Here is a 14,817-nt window from a genome sequence, read left to right as displayed (position 1 = left end):
CCCCACCCTATGGCCGTACTGGAACCAGTACCTCCCACTTATAGCCATACTGGGACCACTGCACCCCCCCCCCCCGCCCCCGGCCATACTGGGACCAGTGTATGTCCCCAGCCTCCTCTCCAGTTACCCCCCCAATCCCCCTACACTCCCTCCCAGTCCTTCCCAGTACCCCCCAGTTACCCACCACTCCCTCCCAGTTCTTCCCAGTCCCCCTCCAGTCCCTCCCAGTCTCCCCCAGTCTCTCCAGTTACCCTCCCAATCCCTCCCGTCCCCCCAGTTCCCCCTACCCCCCTCCACTCCCTCCCAGTTCCCCCCCAGTTCATCCCAGTCCCTCCCAGTCTCCCCATTTACCCTCCCAGTCCCTCCCAGTCCCCCCTAGTCCCTCCCAATCCCCCCAGTACCCCTCCACTCCTTCCCAATCCCCCCAGTACCCCTCCACTCCCTCCCAGTTACCTCCCAGTCCCCCCAAGTCCCCTCCAGCTCCCCCAGTCCCCCTCCACTCTCCCCCAGCCCCCCCCAGTCCCCCCCAGTTACCCCCCAATCCCTACCAGTCTCCCCCCAGTCCCCCTCCACTCCTTCCCAATCCCCCAGTCCCCCTCCACTCCTTCCCAGTTACCCCCCAGTCCCCCTCCACTCCCCCCCAGTCCCCCTCCACTCCCTCGCAGTTCATCCCAGTCCCTCCCAGTCCCCCTCCACTCCCTCCCAGTTCATCCCAGTCCCCCCAGTTAACACCCAATCCCTCCCAGTCCCTCCCAGTCCCCCTCCACTCCCCCCAGTCCCCCTCCACTCCCTCCCACTTACCCCCCACTCCCTCCCAGTTACCCCCCAGTCCCCCTCCACTCCCTCCCAGTCCCCCTCCAGCTCCCCCAGTCCCCCCCACTCCCCCCCAGTCCCTCCCAGTTACCCCCCAGTCTCCCTCCACTCCCTCCCAGTCCCCCTCCAGCTCCCCCAGTCCCCCCCCACTCCCCCCCAGTCCCTCCCAGTTACCCCCCAGTCCCACTCCACTCCCTCCCAGTTACCCCCCAGCTCATCCCAGTCCCCCTCCACTCCCCCCCAGTCCCCCTCCACTCCCCCCCAGTCCCCCTCCAGCTCCCCCAGTCCCTCCCAGTCCCTCCCAGTCACCCCCCAGCCCCCCCCAGTTACACCCCCCCCAACCTTTCTGGATGCGGAGCTGCGCGGCCGAGGCCTTTTTGCTGGTGCCCTTGGTGCCTCCGGCCGATTCCTCCTCCTTCTTCTGCTGCTTCAGAGAGAACAGCTTGATCATCCTGCCGGGCCGGGGCCGGGCCGGGGCCGGGGCCGGGGCCGGGGGGCGGCGGCGGAGCCGGGCTGGGCCCCCCCCGGCGGGGAGGAGGCGGCGGCGGCGGCGGCGGAGCCGGGCCCGGAACGGAGGCGGCGGCGGCGGGGAGGAGGAGGAGGAGGGAGGAGGAGGCGGCAACGGCCGGCACCGCTCGGCAACTTCCGGAAGGGCTTCGGCACTCTCCGGAAGGGGTTCGGGGCTTTCCGGAAGGGCTTCGGGCTTTTCCGGAAGGGCTTCGGGCTTTTCCGGAAGGGTTTCGGAGATCTTCGGGAGGCTCCGGAAGGGTTTCGGGGATCTTCGGGAACCTCCGGGAGGGATTCGGGGATCTTCGGGAGGCTCCGGAAGGGATTCGGGGATCTTCGGGAACCTCCGGGAGGGATTCGGGGATCTTCGGGAGGCTCCGGAAGGGTTTCGGGGCTCTTCGGCAACTTCCGGAAGGGATTCGGGGCTCTCCGGAACGGCTTCGGCTTTCTCCGGAAGAGCTTCGGGTCTCTTCGAAAGAGCTTCGGGATTATCCGGAAGGGGCTTCGGGTCTTTCCGGAACGGCTTCGGCTCTCTCCGGAAAAGCTTCGGGTCTCTTCGAAAGAGCTTCGGGATTGTCCGGAAGAGCCTTCGGGTCTTTCCGGAACGGCTTCGGGTCTCTTCGGAAGAGCTTCGGGTCTTTCCGGAAGGTGCTTCGGGTCTTTTCGGAACGCCTTCGGGATTCTCCGGAAAGGAGTCGGGAGGGGGGAATCGGAGGTTTCCGGGCAGGGTTCGGGAAGGCCCCCGGAACGCTTCGGGTTCGTCCGGAAGGAACGCGACTCGTTCCGGGTTCTTCCCTTCGGCTATTTCCGGAAGGGGTTCGGCTCTTTCCGGATTCTTCACCGGCGTTCTGCCGAGGAAGGGCTTTCGGCTCTTTCCGGAACGCTTCGGCACTTTCCGGCTCCGCGCCCTCCTCCCCGCCGCCTTCGTGTCTCGCCGGAAAACTTCGGCTCTTTCCGGAAGCCTCCCCGAACGCCGCCACCCCTCCCGCACACAAACACCCGCTTCGGCTCTCTCCGGAAAGCTTCGGCTCTTTCCGCCTCCCCTCCCCTTTCCATCAGCCAATCCCGTGCCGAGGGGGAAGCTTGAGGCGCTCCAATTGGCTCAGCCGGTGCCAGGGAGGGGGCGGGGCCTCGCCGCCCTCCCATGGGCGCCGCCATCTTTGTTGAGGGCATCTCTCCCTTACTGGGTACAGGGAAGATGGGACCTTACTGGTCCTTACCTTCCCCCCCTCCCAGTCCCTCCAGTAAGGCTGCAGTGGGACCAGTCCCCCCTCTCCCAGTGCCCCTGGACCAGCTACAGCCCTCGCAACCCAGCTGGGCCCCAGTCCAACCCCCAGTGGGCTTGAGGGTGAGGGTGGAAGGGGGGGTACCCCAAAAAGGGGAGACCCCAAAAAGAGAAGACCCCAAAAATGGGGGGGAAACCCCAAAAATGGGGGGGAAACCCCAAAAATGGGGGGGACCCCGGGGCCGGATCCTGCCCCAAGACGCCGAGGCCGCAGCAGGAGGCTCTCCACGAGGCTGAGAAAAGGCTTTATTACTTTAATAAACACGAACAAAGGAGGAGGGGACACACGGACACCCCCAGGGTAATAAGGACGGGGTCACCCCCTTCTCCCTCCTCCTGGTGCTCCCTGAGGACACCAGGGTGGCGCCCCCGGCCCCCCCAAATCCTCACTCCCCGGGGTAAAAAGGTGTGTGGGGGGGTAAAAACGGGGGTGGGGGGCGGGTTTACGGTGCTGAGGAGCCTTCAGCCCCGTCGGCAGGGCCGAGGGCCTCGAGGGCGGCGGCGAACTTGTGGTCGCCGAAGGCGGCGCTGAGCCGCTCCTCGAAGAAGCGCTGCAGGCCCAGGATGGACTGCACGTCCGCCTTATCCTGCGGGGGGGAGGAGAAAGGAGGGAAATGGGGGGGTTAAAGGGGGTCCGGAGCCCTTCGCGACCCCCCCGGGGGGGTGGTGGGGGTCTCCCCCCCCCACCTCCGTCAGGCGGTTGAACTGCCGGATCATGCGCCAGACGTCGCGGGCGAACTCCTCGGGGTGGCCGTAGCCGGGGGTGAGCTTCCCCTGCAGCTTGGCGCGGATCAGGGTCAGGTCGATGGCGTCGCGGCCCTCCTGAAGGGAGAAGAAAGAGGGGGGAGGTGGATCCCGGGGGGGGTGGATCCCCCTATGGGATCCCCGGCGATCCCCGAGGGGCGCAGGACTCACCAGGGAGCTGGAGAGGCGGTGCAGGGGCCGCCAGGGCTCGTGGCAGAGGAGCTGCAGCAGGACGTACTCGCACTTCTGCGGGGAAGAGGGTTCAAAAGGGATCCCCCCTTCCCATCCCTTTCCCGGCAGTGGATCCCTGGATCCCTGCCCCTGGGGGGGGGGCACAAATACCCACGCGCTGGTCCGGGGGGCAGAGGGCGGGGGGCTGCTCCTCCGCGGGGCCGGGGCAGGCGGGGGCGAGGTCCTCGCCGGGGGGCGCCGGGTCCTGGCACAGCAGGCAGAGCCAGTCGTGGCTGCGGGATCGCCGAGGATCAGGTGAGGGGATCGGGTGAAGGGATCGGGTGGCCCCCACCCCTCCCAGCTGGCTTCCTGCAGAGGGGGAAGAGCCCCCACCATGGGAGCCCGGAGCTCGACAGGGGGGAATGGCGGGGGATCTGGGATCGAGTGGATCCCATGGGGAGTGGCTCCCCCAGGATCAGGTGAGGGGGATCAGGTGAGGGGATCGGGTGGCCCCCACCCCTCCCAGCTCGCTTCCTGGGGAGGGGGCAGAGCCCCCACCATGGGAGCCTGGAGCTCCATGGGGGGGGGCGGGGGGATCCGGGATCAAGTGGATCCCCTGGGGAGCGGCTCCCCTGGGATCGGGTGCGGAGATCAGGCAGCCCCCACCTCTCCCAGCTGCCTTCCTGCGGAGGGGGCTGAGCCCTCACCGTGGGAGCCTGGAGCTTAACGGGGGGGATCTGGGATCAAGTGGATCCCGTGGGGAGCGGCTCCCCCAGGGTCAGAGAGAGGTCTATAAACGAACGGCCGGCTCTCCGCAGGGATCCCAGCAGTAGATCCCAAGCGATACAGGCGCGCTGTATAGATCCCCAGCTGGACTGGGATCCCCCAGGGGAGAGCAGAGCCCCGGGCGGGGCCGATTCAGCGGCTTCCCCCAGAATTTTGGGATCAACAGGCCAAGAGATCCCCGAGACATGGGGGGGGGAGGGGTTCGAGGGGTGGATTCCCACGTGGATCCCCAAAGAGCAGATCCCTGGGGGGCGCTGTGGTCAGTCAGGCCCCCCAGAGGGGATCAAGAGCAGATCTCCAAGGATCGCGGGCAGGTGCCTGGATAGTTCCGGGAGCTCAGATGCCCAGGGATCCCCGGGAGCGGCTCAGGACCTCGAAATCGGGGGAAGAATCGGATCCCAGAGGCCAGCGAGATCACCCACCCCCGGTGATCCAGCGAGTCCCCCCTCCTGAAGAATCGGGATCCCAAAGGCCTGGCCCTGCTGGGCGATCCCCGAAGATCCGCCCCCCCCCATGTCCCCCAGACACCATGGGGGTGGGCAACCCCAAAAAGCAGGGAGGATCCCGCAGCCGAGGAACCCCAAAGGGGACGGGGAGCAGGGGGGCAGGAGCAGATCCCAGGGATCCGGGGAGGGGACAAGGGCGGATCCCGGCGGATCCCCGCGGACCAGGACGTACCCGGGGACCTCGTGGAGGGCGGGCAGGTGGCAGTCGAGGTGGTAGCAGCGCTCGCAGAGGTCGCACATCACCACGGCGCCCGCCTGGCAGCAGACGCGGCAGCACGAGACGTTGCGGGAGGTCCTGGGGGGGGCCGGGGGCTGGGGGTGGGCAGGGGGGGCGGCCTCGGCAAGCCCGGGGGGGATTTCGGGGTTTTGGGGGAGGGGGGGAGGAAGGGGGAGCGCCCCAGGGTGCTCGGGGAGCAGCCCCACGGGCTTCGCATCCTGCTGCGCGTCCCCGATGGCCGATTCCTGCTGCTCCTCCTGGGGGGGCGTAAAATTAAAAAAATAAAAAATAAAAGCGGGGGGGACAGCGGGGGGAGGAAGGAGGCGAGGACGGATGCTCACCTTGACAGCAGGAGGCGGCGGGGTGGGGGGCCGGGGCTGCGCCCCCCCCCGCTCGATGATGATGAGGTTGAACTCCTCGGCGGTGGTGCCGGGGAAGACGCGGAAGGAGGGGGGCTGCGCCCCCCCCGCCAGGTCCAGGTCCAGGCGCTCCAGGCTGACCCGCGGCACTTTGCGGAGGAGGGGGCTCCCCGGACCCCCGGGGGGGTGGCTCCTAGTTGGGGGGGGGGATTTAGGATTTTTTTTTTAGGGGGGAGAGCCCCCCCTAAGGGCTTTGGGAGGATTTGGTTGGGGTTTGGGGTGGGGCAGCGCCTGGGTTGAGCAGGAAGGGAGCCCCTTGGCACCCCCAGGAATTGAGGGGGGGGGACACAAGGGACGGGGGGGGCCCAGTAACCCCCCCACACCCCCCCTTGGGGGCAAGGAGTTGGGGGGGGGGAACAAGGGATGGGGGGACCCCAAGATGAAGTGACGGGGACACGGCGGTCACAGGAGCCTCAGGAAAGGGGGGGGGGGACACACAAGGGACAGGAGGGGTGCGGGGGGGTCCCCAGCTGCCTCCCCCCCCCCCCCCAAATTTCTCCTCATTACCGCTTAACGAGCAGCTTCTTAACGAACTTCTCCTCCCCAGGAGGACTCCCGCGTTTTCTCCTGAAAGGGGGGGGGGGGGGTCCATCAGGGCACCTCCCCGGAGGCGGGAGCACCTCGGGGGGGACCCTGAGAGACCCCCCCCCAAAAAAAATGGGGGTCCCCCAGGGCAGGGAGGGGGCAGAGCCCCCCCCAGCGAGGATGACAGCGGGGACACCGAGTGACGAAGGCCGCTCACCGCTTCGTTCCCGCGAGGGCGGCTTCGGGAGAGGCGGCGCCTGCCGAGAGAGCGCCACGTCGGGGCCTTCCTCCCTCTCCTCCTCCTCCTCGCCCCCTCCCCGCGTCACCCCCGCGCTCACCCAGCTCGGCACCGGCGTCCCCGGGGGTCTCGGTCACCTGCGGGTCGAGGTGGGGAGGGGACAGGTGGGGACAGCCCAGCCCCTCCGTCCCCGAGGGCAAGCGAGGCTGGGGGGGCGTCCCCCCCAACCCTCCCCCCCCGCCGCCCTCTTGGGGGTCGCCGGGGGTCCCCTGCCCGTCCCCGCCCCCGATTTGGGGGCCCGGGGGGGGCTGCAGGAGGGGGCCGGGGGCGTACTGCCCTTCGCTGACCACCGTGGCGTGCGGGGGGGCCTGAAAACAAAGGAAAAAAAAAGAGGGGGGGGCAGTTAAAGAGAAGGGGGGGGCACACAGAGGTATGAGAACCCCCCCCCAAATAAATCCACGCCCTATTCCCCCCCCCCCAGCCCCGGGGGGGTACCTGCGAGGGGCCCGCAGCGGGGCTGGCGGCCGGCGGCTGGGGGCTGAGGGGCGGCGGGGGGAGGCTGCGCTCCGAAACGATGGTGCCTGCGAGGGAAGCAGTGGGGGGGGGTCAGCGGGGGAGTTTCCCCCCCCCTTTTTGTCCCCAGGATGTCCCCCAGAAGGCCGGGGGGGGCTCACCGAAGCTCTCGGCGCTCTTGGTCCAGGCGTTGAGGTCCCACTTGAACTTCATGTCGCCCTGCGGCTCCACGGGGTCCACGATCATCTTGAGGGCGCGCTGGAGCTGGAAGTAGATCTGAGGGGGGGGGGGGCACACGGGGGGAGGGCGCTCGTCACCACGCGGGGACGTCGGCGAGGGTGGGGCGGGGGGGGGCACGCATGTGGCAGAGCCCCCAGGGCGCCCATCGCGCCGTGGGGACACCAAGGGGACACGTGGCAGCACCCCAAGGACACCCATCACACTGGGGGGACCCCATGGGGACATGTGGCAGCACCCCAAGGGCACCCATCGCACTGGGGGGACATCAAGGGGACACGTGGCAGCCCCCCAGGGCCACTTGTCACCTCGTGGGGACCCCAGGGGGACACGTGGCAGTGCCCCAAGGGCACCCATCACACTGGGGGGACCCTGTGGGGACACATAACAGCACCCCAAGGGCACCCATCACACCATAGGGACCCCAAGGGGACACGTGGCAGCGCCCCAAGGCCACTTGTCACATCCTGGGGACCCTGAGGGGACACGTGGCAGCCCCCCAGGGCCACTTGTCACCTCGTGGGGCCACCCAGCAGCACCCACCCATCACCCCCCAAGGCCCCACCGCGACCCCAAGACCCCACCGCAGCCCCCAGGCGCCACGGAGCAGAACCCGGGAGACACCGTGGGGCCAAAAGACCCCCCATTAAACCCCCCCAGGCTCGGGGGGGGGCCGCAAAGGGACGTGTCCCCCCCCCCAGCCCCTCACCAGCTTCTTGGAGAGCAGCAGCGCCGTGCTGTTGTCGCTCTCCAGCGCCCAGGAGGTGAAGCGCAGGACGTGCTCCTGGTGCCGCTGCAGCTTGGTCATGGCCCAGTGCTGCCGCTCCAGCTTCTCCTGCTGCCCCTCGGTCACCTTCTGCGGGGGACGGGGACACCGCGGGGGGGTGGAAAGGAGGAAGGGACACGCGGGGGGGGTTGGGGGGGCGCAGGGAGGGGGCGGCGGGCTCACCTGGGCGTCGCTCACCAGCGCCTTGCCGCGTTTGTTGAGCTCCTTCATGATCTGCAGGATGGCCATCTTCACGTCCACCTGCACCCGCTTCTGCACGTCCGTCACCTGGCGGATGCTGCCGGCCGGCGGGGGGGCAGGGGGGGGAAAAGAAGAGGATGGGGGGGGGGAAAGGAACCCCCCCGGGGGGAAATAATCCCACCTGGGGGGAAATAATCCTCGCCAGGGGGGAAATAATCCCACCTGGGGGGAAATAATCCTCGCCGGGGTGTAAATAATCCTTGCCGGGGGTGAATAGTCCCCCCTGGGGGGCAAATAATCCTCCCACTGGGGTAAATAGTACCCCCCACGGGGCAAATAATACTCCCCCGGGGGTAAATAATCCCCCCGGGGTGTAAGTAATCCTCGCCAGGAGATAAATAATCCCCCCAGGGGGCAAATAATCCCCCCTTGGCAGAAAATAATCCTCGCCAGGGGGCAAATAATCCCCCCCCGGAGGGGGGACAATCCTCCCTGGGGGAGAAATAATCCACCCCCGGGGGGAGGCAAATAATCCCCTCTTGGGGCAAATAATCCTCGCTGGGGTGTAAATAATCCCCTCCGGGGGACAAATAATCCTCCCCAAGGGGGGCAAATAATCCTCCCCCCAAGAGAGCAAATAATCCTCCCTGGGGACAAATAATCCTCGCCAGGGTGTAAATAATCCCCCCAGGGGATAAATAATCCCCCCTGGCAGAAAATAATCCTCCCCGGGGAGTGGGGCAAATAATCCTCTCCTGGGGATAAATAATTCCTCCTGGGGGGTAAATAATCCTCCCCAGGGGACAAATAAACCCCCCTGGGGGCAAATAATCCCCCCCCCCCGGGGGCAGGGGGGGCACGTACGAGCTGCGCACTTCCTTGGTGGAGCGCTGGAGGCTGGCATGTTTGTCGCCCAGGCGCTTCAGCAGCGTGGCCAGCATCTTGCGCTGGTTCCTCACCGCGTCCTCCAGGAACTGGTACCTGTGCGGGGGGGGGGGTTAATTTATTAATTAATAATGATTAATTTATTAATTAATGCGTTAAACCGCAATTTGTTGGGGCTGAGGCGGTGACTGAGCTGAAAACCCCACAGTTATTTACCTATTTATGCTAATTGCACTTGGTCCCGCGCATCAAAACTGCTTTAAATCCACCTAATCAGCTGGTTAATGAATAAAACTTATTATCCACTCATCTGAACGCAAGCTAGTCAGTTATTTAACCAGGTAATTAAACGCCTAACGAGTTACTAACTAAAAATTAAGTTAATACAATCAGCTCCGATTATTAAATTCATTTAGAGCTGACAAACCTGCCTCCATTTCCTTAAACCTAAACCCAAATTAACCTCCCCGAAACCCCACTTTAACACCTCCCAAAAACAGTTTAAATCCCCCCCAGGCAAAATAATTAGCTAATTAACAAAGTAACCCAGCGGTTCAGTAGCAGATTCTTCGGTTAAAACTGAAAATTAACAAAAAAAAAAAAGAGGCGTTACTCGGTCGGTCCCTTCAGGAACACAATTACAGCAAAATCAGTTAAATTAAAGTTCATTTTTAGTTAGAAATTGGCAATAATTAGGTAATTAACTACTTTAAATTGTTCTTAATAATTAATGGAGCAATTTATGTGTTTACTTATGCTCTTATCTTTTAATTAAAAGGCATTTAAGGGGCTACTTGGCCTCGGTGGTGAGATACAGGGGCGGTTTTGAGTCAAAAAACGAACATTTCAGGCATCCAACGCTCCTGGAACCTGGGCTTTGAAGCGCTAACAAGCGGGCTGATTGCGGCCCTGATTAATCAGCCTTCCCGCTTAATTAACGCCGCTTAATTAACTCACCGGTGGTCCTTGTGGGCATTGAGCTGGCAGTCGCGGCAGGTGAGCACGTCGCAGGTGTCGCAGAAGAGGACGAGCGGCTCGCTCTTGTGCACGGCGCAGTACACGGCGCGCTCGCCCTCCTTCGCCCGGGCATTGCCTGCAGGGGTGACGTCACGATGACATCATTGGGGGGACCCTTGGGTGCAGCGGGCACCCCACCCGGTGGCTGGGACGGGATGGAAACGCCGCCGGGTGCAGCCCGGAGCAGCGCCGAGCGCGAGGGCAGCGCCCGGGTAGGGGTCGGTGATGCCGTGGCGGGCAGGGGGGGTGAAACCGGAGTGAAACCAGAGTGAAACCAGAGTGAAACCAGAGTGAAACCAGAGTGAAACCAGAGTGACAAACCTGCGGCTCGCACCGTGTGGTCCTTGGTGTACTTGACCCGCTGGTGGGCCTCCACGCAGGTCTCGCAGAGCGGCTCCGAGCACTCCACGCAGAAGCTGGTGGCCGGCGCGTTGTCCTCGCAGCTAGTGCAGCACTGCGGGGACGGCAAGGGCACGTGGGAGGGGGGGGGCTCCTACGGCTCGTTTAACCCCTTGTTAACGATTAATTAAGCACGGGGGGCTCGTTACCTGGCCGGAGGCCTGGCTGGAGGCGGCCGCCTCGGGCCGGCTGTCCTTTAGGAAGTAGTTCTCCACCACGTCCTGCAGGCTGCACCGGTGCTTGCACACGGGGCAGTCAACCACTGCGGGGGGCAACGAGGAGGGGTGGGGGGCGTCGGGGGGGGCTGGGGGGGCATCGTCACCCCGTTGTCACCCCCCCCCGCTTCGTCACCCGGGTCCCCTGGGGGCTGCTTTGGTGGAGAACGCCAAAGATTTGGCAGCCTCGGGGCTTGAAGAGGTGGAAAATGGGTGCTGCGCCCCGGCCCCTTCTGCCCCCCCCCCAATTGCCCCCCCCCCCCGGGTCTTCTGCCCCCCCTAATTACCCCTCCCGGGGCCTGCTGCATCCCCCATTACCCCCCAACTGCCCCATTGCCCCCCAGGCCTCCTACCCCCCCCCAAAGTACCCCCCATCCTCTCCTACCCCCCTAATTACCCCCCAGCCCCCCCCCCGATTACCACCCTCTAATTGCCCCCCTGGGTCTCCTACACCCCCCAATTGCCCCGCAGGCCCCCCCCAGTTACCCCCCATCCTCTCCTATGCCCCCTAATTGCCCCCCAGCCCCCCAATTGCCCCCCATCCTCTCTTACCCCACCCAATAGCCCCCCCAAATTGCCCCCCAGACCTCAATTGCCTCCCAGGCCTCCCCAATTACCCCCCACCCTCTCCTACTCCCCCCAATTGCCCCCTAGGCCCCAAACTACCCCCCAGCCCCCCCCATTACCTCCCCAATTGCCCCCCAACCCCCCCAATTGCCCCCCCAGCCCCCCCTCAATTGCCCCCAATTGCCCCCTAGGCCCCCGAACTACCCCCCAGCCCCCCCCTCAATTACCCCTGTAATTATCCCCGTAATTGCCCCCCAGGCCCCCCAACCCCCCCAATTGCCCCCTAGACCCCCGAGCTACCCCCCAGTCCCCCCCGTTACCCCTCCCAACTGCCCCCCAACACTCCCAACTGCCCCCCAGGCCCCCCCAATTGCCCCCCAGGCCCCCCCAATCGCCCCCCAGGCCCCAGAACTACCCCCCAGCCCCCCCCGTTACCCCCCCAATTGCCCCCCAGGCCCCCCCAATTGCCCCCCAACCCCTCCAATTGCCCCCCACCCACCCCAATTGCCCCCCGACCCCCCCCCGGCCCTACCCTCACCTGCCTCCCCGGCAGCGGCGGCCGGCCCCGGGCCTGGCTGCAGGCACTGGCGGCAGAGCGAGTGGAGGCAGGGCAGCAGCCGCGGCTCCCTGGCGGCCCTGAGGCGCTCCCGGCAGCCGCCGCAGCGCTCCAGGAGGTCCGGGGAGTCCGGGCGCTTCTCCGGGCCCGACATGGCGGCCGCCGCCCCCCTCAGCCCCCTCACGGGGGGACCCACGAGCAGGCGCCGGATGCGGCTCTGCGGCCGGCAGCCAATCAGCGGCGGCTCCCAGCGGGGTGGGAGGGGCAAAGAGGGGATTGACAGGCAGGGGAAGCAATGGGAGGTGAGGGCGGGATGGCAAGGGAGGGAAGGAGGGTGAGAGGGGTGGGGTTAAAGGGGTGTTGGCCAATCAGGGTGGGGAGGTGGAATGCTGAGCCAATTAGAAGGGTGGGTGGTGCGGATTGACAGCGCGCGAATCCAATCCCCTCCTTCCGAGCGCTCCGCTCTCACGGTGCGAGGGCGGCTGTGGCTTAGAGACCGAGAGGGTGGCTTAGAAACTGAGGGGGGGGGGGGGGGGGGCTGCGGACCAATCAGCAGACGGATCCCCTCAGGGAAGGCGGTGCCTTGAAGATGGACGTGGCGCCCAGCCAATCCGCGCCCGCTCTCGTCGAGAGGGCGGTTCGGCGGCGCTGATTGACAGCGCGCGGAGCCAACCAGCTCGGCGAACGCCTCAGGCGCCTCGCAGCTGCTCCGGAGTCACTCCGGTTTGGCCGCGGTGGGCGGCGGGGGGAACGGGGAGGGGGGGCTTCGTGCCGGGGGGGGGCGGCCGGGGCTGGGCAGCGGGTCTGGGGTGGGGACAGGGCCTTGGGATGGGGACGGGGACAGGGACAGGGCCTCGATGGGGGACGGGCCTGGGATGAGGCCTTGGGACGGGGCCTTGGGATGGGGACGGGGCCTTGGGATGGGGACGGGGCCTGGGATGGGGACAGGGCCTTGGGATAGGGCCTGGAATGGGGACAGGGCCTGGGATGGGGCTTGGGATGGGGACAGGGCCTGGGATAGGGACAGGGACAGGGCCTGAGATGGGGACAGGGCCTTGGGATAGGGCCTGGGACAGGAACAGGGCTTTGGGAGGGGGCCTTGGGACAGGGACAGGGCCTGGGATGGGGACGGGGATGGGAACAGGGCCTGGGACAGGGCCTCGGAATGGGGGTGGGGACAGGGACAGGGCCTCGATGGGGGACAAGCCTGGGATGAGGCCTTGGGACGGGGCCTTGGGATGAGGCCTTGGGATGAGGCCTTGGGACAGGGCCTTGGGATGGGGATGGGGCCTGGGATGGGGACAGGGACAGGGCCTGAGACGGGGACAGGGCCTTGGGATAGGGCCTGGAATGGGGACAGGGCCTGAGATGGGGCTTGGGATGGGGACAGGGCCTTGGGACGGGGATGGGGACGGGGTCTGGGATGGGGACGGGGCCTTGGGACAGCGACAGGGCACGGGATGGGGCCAGGATCTTGGGAGGGGGCCTTGGGACAGGGACACGGGCTGGGATGGGGAAAGGGACAGGGCTTTTGGGGGGGGGGCTGGGACCAGGACAGGGCCTTGGGGTGGGAGCCACTGGGAGGGGTGACTGGGAGCACTGGGGGGGTTACTGGGAGCACTGGGTGGCAGCGGTGTCCCCACAGGCGCCATGTTTGTGGCCGAAGGCTCCTGGACGTTGGTGGCCCCGGGGCAGCGTCCCCCCCTCGTCCCCCCAGGTGAGCATCCCTGTCCCCTCCTGTCCCCCCCCCACCACGTGCCCCCCCCTCCACATGCCCCCCCCACGTGCCCCCCACCCCCCTCCACGTGCCCCCACCCCCCTCCACGTGCCCCCACCCCCCTCCACGTGCCCCCACCCCCCTCCACGTGCCCCCCCGTCACTCCACATGTCCCCCATGTCACTCTCCATGTCCCCCATGTCACTCTCCATGTCCCCCCCACCCCACTCCACGTGTCCCCATGTCACTCCCCATGTCCCCCATGCCACTCCCTGTGCCCCCCACCCCCCTCCACGTGCCCCCACCCCGCTCCCCGTGCCCCCCACCCCGCTCTCCCGCCGCCCCGTGTCCCCTCCTCACCTCCTCCCCTCCCTCCTCAGCACCTCCGGGGCCACCCCCGCCGCCGTCACCTCCCGCCCCCCGCCACCAGCACGACGCCATCCCCGCGTCCCCGCCGCCGCCGCCGCCCGGTCCGCACCGCTGCGCCGACTGCGGCAAGACCTTCGGCGCCCGCTCGCGCCTGGCGGTGCACCGGCGCGTCCACACGGGCGAGCGCCCCTTCGCCTGCGCCCACTGCGGCAAACGCTTCAGCCAGAGCTCGGCCCTGGGCCTGCACCGGCGCCTCCACACCGGCGAGCGGCCTCACGCCTGCGGCGACTGCGGCAAAGCCTTCGCCGTCGCCTCCCACCTGGCGGTGCACCGGCGCGTCCACACCGGCGAGCGGCCCTTCGCCTGCGCCCACTGCGGCAAGCGCTTCAGCCAGAGCTCGGCGCTGGCCCTGCACCGCCGCGGCCACACCGGCGAGCGGCCGCACGCCTGCGGCGACTGCGGCAAAGCCTTCGCCGTCGCCTCCCACCTGGCCGCTCACCGCCGCATCCACACCGGGGAGAAGCCTTTCCCCTGCCCGCGCTGCGGCAAGCGCTTCCGCCAGCGCTCCGGCCTCGTCACGCACCAGCGGGGGCACAAGTAGCCGCGGGGACGCCGGGCTGGTGGCAACGCCAACGCCACCGCCTCCGGGGACGCCGAACGTCCCCGAAACGCCGGACGCGGACGTCGGGAATCCCCTCAGCTCTGCCCACGCCGGGAGCGCCCGCGGGGACGCGCGGAAACGCTCGGGGACACCGCCGAAAGCGCCGAATGTCACCGGATCTCCTTCTGGGCGCCCCCCCCCCCCGGCACCGGTCCCCGAAACGCGAGGCTCGGAGGATGCCCTTAGCCCTGCCCGTCGCCGCGGGGCCGCCGCCGGCGCCCGCGGCCTCGCTGCGCGCGCCTGGGGACACAAGAAGCCTTTGGGGACACCGAAAATCGGGGGCCCCCCCCCGGTGCCGCTGAAGCTGCCTCCGGGAACCTTCCCGGCCCCCGCCCTACGCGGAGAGCGGAGAATCCCCTTGACTCTGCCCCTTGCTGCGAGGACGCCGCTTGTCACGCGCTCCTGGGGACACCGATAGCCTTGGGGACACCCCGATCCAGGTCCGGACACCCCAAAACTGCCCCCAGACCCCCTCCTTCCCCCCCCCTCCCCCAGAGACCCCC

General features: G+C 67.2%; 3 protein-coding genes across 6 annotated transcripts in view; 1 reads left to right on the top strand and 2 right to left on the bottom strand.

Annotated features, from left to right (window-relative positions):
• The window catches only part of UBE2M (ubiquitin conjugating enzyme E2 M), a gene marked incomplete at its 3' end in the record, with an annotated part of 7,972 nt that extends 5,575 nt beyond the window's left edge, over positions 1-2,397 (bottom strand). The window contains 2 exon segments of the mRNA XM_083853585.1: positions 1,069-1,126; positions 1,128-2,397. Coding sequence (XP_083709711.1) covers positions 1,069-1,126; positions 1,128-1,264 — 195 coding nt within the window. The 5' untranslated portion in view covers positions 1,265-2,397.
• A 436-nt stretch (positions 2,398-2,833) lies between these two features.
• TRIM28 (tripartite motif containing 28) lies at positions 2,834-11,850 on the bottom strand. 3 transcript variants are annotated; one of them, XM_083853576.1, is made up of 18 exons: positions 11,550-11,849; positions 10,379-10,491; positions 10,152-10,284; positions 9,771-9,906; positions 8,793-8,909; positions 7,911-8,025; positions 7,671-7,817; positions 6,886-7,000; positions 6,707-6,792; positions 6,312-6,579; positions 6,191-6,230; positions 5,956-6,015; positions 5,371-5,581; positions 4,985-5,286; positions 3,696-3,813; positions 3,521-3,595; positions 3,293-3,427; positions 2,834-3,192 (listed from the first exon to the last, which is right to left on the bottom strand). In XM_083853576.1, exons 1-18 carry the CDS (start codon positions 11,719-11,721, stop codon positions 3,049-3,051), a joined length of 2,487 nt encoding a protein of 828 aa, XP_083709702.1. In that variant the 5' UTR covers positions 11,722-11,849; the 3' UTR covers positions 2,834-3,048. The 3 variants fall into 3 exon arrangements, with proteins under 3 accessions (XP_083709702.1, XP_083709701.1, XP_083709700.1); XM_083853575.1 differs by having other exon boundaries at positions 3,521-3,592; positions 6,191-6,579; positions 11,550-11,850; XM_083853574.1 differs by having other exon boundaries at positions 6,191-6,579; positions 11,550-11,848.
• Positions 11,851-11,976: 126 nt separating this feature from the next.
• Positions 11,977-14,754, top strand: LOC310891322 (uncharacterized protein). 2 transcript variants are annotated; one of them, XM_083853584.1, is made up of 3 exons: positions 11,977-12,290; positions 13,213-13,284; positions 13,665-14,754. In XM_083853584.1, the coding sequence occupies exons 2-3, from the start codon at positions 13,218-13,220 to the stop codon at positions 14,252-14,254; spliced, it is 657 nt and encodes a 218-aa protein (XP_083709710.1). In that variant the 5' UTR covers positions 11,977-12,290; positions 13,213-13,217; the 3' UTR covers positions 14,255-14,754. The 2 variants fall into 2 exon arrangements, with proteins under 2 accessions (XP_083709710.1, XP_083709709.1); XM_083853583.1 differs by having other exon boundaries at positions 11,977-12,301.
• The last annotated feature ends 63 nt before the right edge of the window (positions 14,755-14,817 follow it).

This window comes from Anser anser (assembly GCF_964211835.1).
Source record: "Anser anser genome assembly, contig: HAP1_SCAFFOLD_259, whole genome shotgun sequence".
Taxonomy (NCBI): Eukaryota; Metazoa; Chordata; class Aves; order Anseriformes; family Anatidae; genus Anser; species Anser anser.
The sequence above is the reverse complement of the archived record's forward strand: the minus strand, read 5'-3'. Positions and strand labels throughout refer to the sequence as shown.

Excerpts from the sequence above, each read along its gene's own strand:
- TRIM28 (XM_083853574.1), bottom strand. The coding sequence starts at position 11,721 with ATGTCGGGCCCGGAGAAGCGCCCGGACTCCCCGGACCTCCTGGAGCGC. Across the intron at positions 10,492-11,549 it reads CGCCGCTGCCGGGGAGGCAG|TGGTTGACTGCCCCGTGTGC; the intron begins GTGAGGGTAGGG and ends TGCCCCCCGCAG. Across the intron at positions 7,001-7,670 it reads TGCTGCTCTCCAAGAAGCTG|ATCTACTTCCAGCTCCAGCG; the intron begins GTGAGGGGCTGG and ends CCCCCCCCTCAG.
- LOC310891322 (XM_083853584.1), top strand. The coding sequence starts at position 13,218 with ATGTTTGTGGCCGAAGGCTCCTGGACGTTGGTGGCCCCGGGGCAGCGT. Across the intron at positions 13,285-13,664 it reads TCCCCCCCTCGTCCCCCCAG|CACCTCCGGGGCCACCCCCG; the intron begins GTGAGCATCCCT and ends CTCCCTCCTCAG.